General features: G+C 37.2%; 1 protein-coding gene across 1 annotated transcript; it reads right to left on the bottom strand.

Moving 5' to 3' along the window:
* Positions 1-2,937: 2,937 nt before the first annotated feature.
* On the bottom strand, positions 2,938-3,971 carry LOC149849131 (pentatricopeptide repeat-containing protein At1g74600, chloroplastic-like). Its single transcript, XM_090007268.1, has 3 exons — positions 3,953-3,971; positions 3,763-3,818; positions 2,938-3,423 (listed from the first exon to the last, which is right to left on the bottom strand). The coding sequence occupies exons 1-3, from the start codon at positions 3,969-3,971 to the stop codon at positions 2,938-2,940; spliced, it is 561 nt and encodes a 186-aa protein (XP_089863394.1).
* Positions 3,972-4,483: the final 512 nt, after the last annotated feature.

Here is a 4,483-nt window from a genome sequence, read left to right as displayed (position 1 = left end):
CATAAGTATTGCAGGCATAGCAAGAACGATTGGGTCTTTAGTCCCGGAGGTGGTTTTTCTGTTTGCCATGAAAAAAAAAATAGAAGTTGGGTCCCATGGAGAGTCTTTTCTCTTTTGTATTGAAAAGTGCGTTGCAACTTAGCAGGATGTGGCCCATCTTGTCTTGAGCCTTCCAAGTATTTATTATTAAAAAATAATTATTTCTTGTTATTTGCTTTTGAATAAAATATTTTCCATCATGTTTAGTTCCAAACGCAACTTCAATCTTTTGAGCCGTTACAACCAATATGCCAACTATGAAATTTAATATCTACGTGCAATTTTGAACTCGACTAACCGACCACCCAAATTTGGTCAGTCCTTAACCAGTGATGTCGTATTGCATTGGACCAGATCAAGCCCAGCTAAATCTAGCTTCTTTTGTGTGTATTTTTAATTGTTAAATTATTTGTAATAATTATTAAAATGCTTAAAATTAATATTTTAATAGTTTTAAAATGTGTCACGTTCTGATTGACATTAAATATTTTTTAGCTGATTCAAAACGATTCACTTGAGAATCGCATCGTTGGCCGAACCATTCAGGTCCGACACTGACAACATTGGTTCCACGTGCAAGTATTAATGCAAGGCGCCCACAAGGACTCTGCTTATCTGGTAAGAACGACTAGTGAATGTCGCCACGCTGATGGAACATCAAGAGTTCGAAATCCATGGAGAGTGTCCCTTGCCGTTATGTCCAATTTGGGTATACTCTCCCATGAGCGAATATATATGAATGCAAGGTGAACTTACCATAATAGCAGCTGTGCCCAAGCTATCCTTGAGCCAGGGATGCAAACGTTTCAGATCCGGAACAGCTAAATACACGGGGATGCCGATCCAAATCGGATCCACAACAGCTGAAAATTGCAAAACCCCATCTTGGATTGGACCCATTTGCATCCCTACCTTGAGCCCACCAGCAGTCGAAGAAAAGTCCCTGTCTTAGTGATGTGTTTGGATGTTGCTGGTAATTCCCAAAGTCAGGAATTCAAGGGTTTTAGCACCAATTATTAGTGACGTGTTTGGATGTTTTTGGCAATTCCCAAAAGTCAGGAATTCAAGGGTTTTAGCACCAATTATTAGTGATGTGTTTGACTGATAAGTAAATTCCAAACTTCAGAAAATTCATGTGCTCTTGGATCAACAACACAAATTTCCAACTGCTGTCCCAATGAAACAAAAAGCCATGGAAAACACGCACGAGTTCATGAAATTTCATCATTCCTGATGGTTCTAGGAAAATTCCGATCCAGGTTATTTGAGAGGGGTATGGACCCCACGATCATGAGTCCAACTTAATGCCTCGTCAAAGTGGGTTAAGGCATGGTTGACCTGATCCACCAACAGCCCTAACCGAAAACGTGACAACCTGGACAATGGGCCCGGTGGAATCAAACTGGACCCCCAACTCATTACCAACCCTAGAGACATGCCCGCGTGTGGGAACCAGATCCAGATCCGAGACGGGAATATTTGTGGTTGGAGGAGGGATAGGTAAGAGCACCAAAACTAACAATGGTTTGTTTATTTCCACCCACAAGTAAAGGTGAGCACAACCGCATTAAAAATAGAAAGTGACAACCACTTAAATAAAAAAAGAAAATTTCAAAAAGGTGTCTACCTCATATCTATTTACAAAAAACTGCCAAGTTATTTTGGTCATTATATTTGACCGGCTGGGGTTTTCATTTACTTGTTACAAACGCGTGCTTTGTCATCAAACCAATGTGAGAGATATATATATAAAGAATATATGTCAATATAAACAAAACATAAAAAAATAAAAACTAGATATATAATGTTTAAAAATTATCATAATTTCTTAAGATTATAAAGGACTTTGAAATATGGTAATAATTTCAAAACGTCACCGGTATTTATGCCTAAAATCACTCGTTTAACCACTATTCAGTCAAATAATCAAGCAAATAAAATGACTTTATTAATTAAAAAAGGAGAATTTTTCTATATTTTGAGTGGGTATTGGTCGTGGATCCAGATCTGCCAACCAGTCCAACAAAAACGTCCTCCATTAAAAAAAAGGTTTACAAAAAGAAAAGAAATGTGTTTAAAGGCTTTAAACCCACCTTTAAGAAGAAAACTATGATGACCCCACAAGAGAGCTTGTACGAGAGATTCCATCCCACCTACTCCAACAATCCAACCCCATATGAAAAATGGAAGAGAGGGCCTTGCATAATGAAGAAAATGCTTAGTTGCAAGATGGGATTGAGGTTAGGGGAAACCACACGGTCGACTAGGGGTGGCAATCGGGTCGGGTTGGCGGGTCGGGTCGGCGTGTTGGCAAGTCAGCATACCTCAACACGAACCTGACCCATTTATTAAACGGGTAACCCGACACGACCCATTTACACGACACGGGGACCCGATTATTAAACGGGTTGACTCGATAACATAGACACGATAACCGACCCGAGTAACCCAAATAACCTGTCTAATCATATTGTCCTTCAGACTGATGAGATAAACTAAAGTCTAAAACTACCAATTGATGAAGCAGAATGAAAAGAGCTGACTGAGTGAATGCATCAGAGTTCAGCGCTTCAAGCTACATCTTTCTGAACAATTCAAATGCTTTCTTTGACTGGACATGTTCTGCAAATCCAACAATCATGGAAGTCCAGGAAACAACATCTCTTTCAACCATTTGTTCAAACAATTGGAAAGCTTCATTGAGGCTTCCACATTTGGAGTACATTATGAAAATTGAACTAGCGACAGAAACATCAAGAGTTAATCCAGCCTTAACAGAAATAGAATGTATTTGTTTCCCCAGTTCTTCACAGTCTATGACACTCAGAACACTTGAAGTTGCATATTTTTTTGTTTCATTCTTTCTCGAGATATTTGCTGGAACAACTCAATACATCTTCATGTATTCCGATTTTGAGCATAACCAACAACCATGGTTGACCATGTGGAGACAGCAATCTTGTGACCACTATCCCTTTCTTCATGAAACACTCTCTCAGGCAACTCAATATTTCGGCATTTCATATATGCATTGATGAGGGCTTCAGAAACCACAACACCTGAAAGAAACATTCCCTTCAAAATCCAACAGTGGAACTGCAAGACTTGTTCTAGTTTGGCCATTTTAGCACAGACACTAAGTATGCTTGTGACAGTGTATATGTTTGCATCAACTTCAAAAGTTCTCATGCTTCGAAAGAACTCAAAAGCAGAAACAACATCCTTCTGCCTAATAATGAAGACATCATCTTTCAGTGTAGTTGCAATGAAGACATCTTCCAGATTGCATTTGATTACCCAACCATGAATTCGCTGACCCAAGTCCAATTCTTCCAATCCAGCACAAGTTGTTAAGGTACTTGAAAACGTAAAGGAATTTGGCAACTAATCAGTAATTGTGCATAAATATAACTGCTCAAAAATCAGTAAAAATTGCAAAACAATGTTAGCTGAAAATGCAACTGATCAGCAACAAAGGTTAGGAAACCTAAGGCACTAATAAACAACAAACTTATTCCAGATGCATGGAGGCAAAAAAATGCAATTGATCAAAATGATTTGTACTTACACTATTGAAAAGAAAAAAAACACTCACTATTAACCAGAACTATATCTTTTAATTGTGTGTTCATCATATACAATAACTCGATACATGCACAAAAATGCATTTTGAATAGCAAAAAGTTTGATAACTGATAATTATAAAAAAGGAAAAACACACACCTCATTAACTGCAAGTGTTTGCCCATTACTCTTCACTTTCTTCAGCTTCCTCAAGCCTAACCAAAATGCAATCTCCAAACCAATTAACGGAAACAAATAAAAATAAGAAAATAGAAAAGACTAAGGGAATATTCTCTCAAAAAGCTCACTGAATCTCCCAGCATTGCATATTCTCTCAACATTAGCTCACCGCCAGAAGCATATTCCATTACTATGGCTCACTGAGTTGGTGTAAGGCTAAGCAGCACCTGGAACAGACAAGTTGGTATTCCACTAAGAATACCAAGCTACCAACGGAGGGATAAAATACATGACTAAAAATCAATCATCCATGTGAATTAATTGATGCCACTGGACCAAGCAAGGCACATCATTACTCAACATAAACACAATGTCTTACAAGTTACAAACATACTAGAAACATATCCACCAAGTTGTCTTACAATCATCAAGATAAACATAAATAATTAAACTTCCACATCACAATAACAATTAAACATTAATCATCAGATACATTGTGTCAACAATCAACATTAAGATCAATTTATCAATTGTTTCAATCCTCCAAAGATCATGACCCTACACAAAAAAATTAAAAGAGTAAGTTAAATTATTAAGATATAACATATGAAAAAAAAAACATAAGTATCAATTTTTTATAAGTACCTTACAAAATATTGGTTTTTAATTTGAGCATTCAATAGATTCTACAACTTCACTC

The sequence above is a fragment of the Nuphar pumila genome, chromosome 1 (assembly GCF_984573655.1).
Source record: "Nuphar pumila chromosome 1, dmNupPumi1.hap1.1, whole genome shotgun sequence".
Classification (NCBI taxonomy): domain Eukaryota; kingdom Viridiplantae; phylum Streptophyta; class Magnoliopsida; order Nymphaeales; family Nymphaeaceae; genus Nuphar; species Nuphar pumila.
This window is presented reverse-complemented; position numbering and strand designations above follow the sequence as displayed.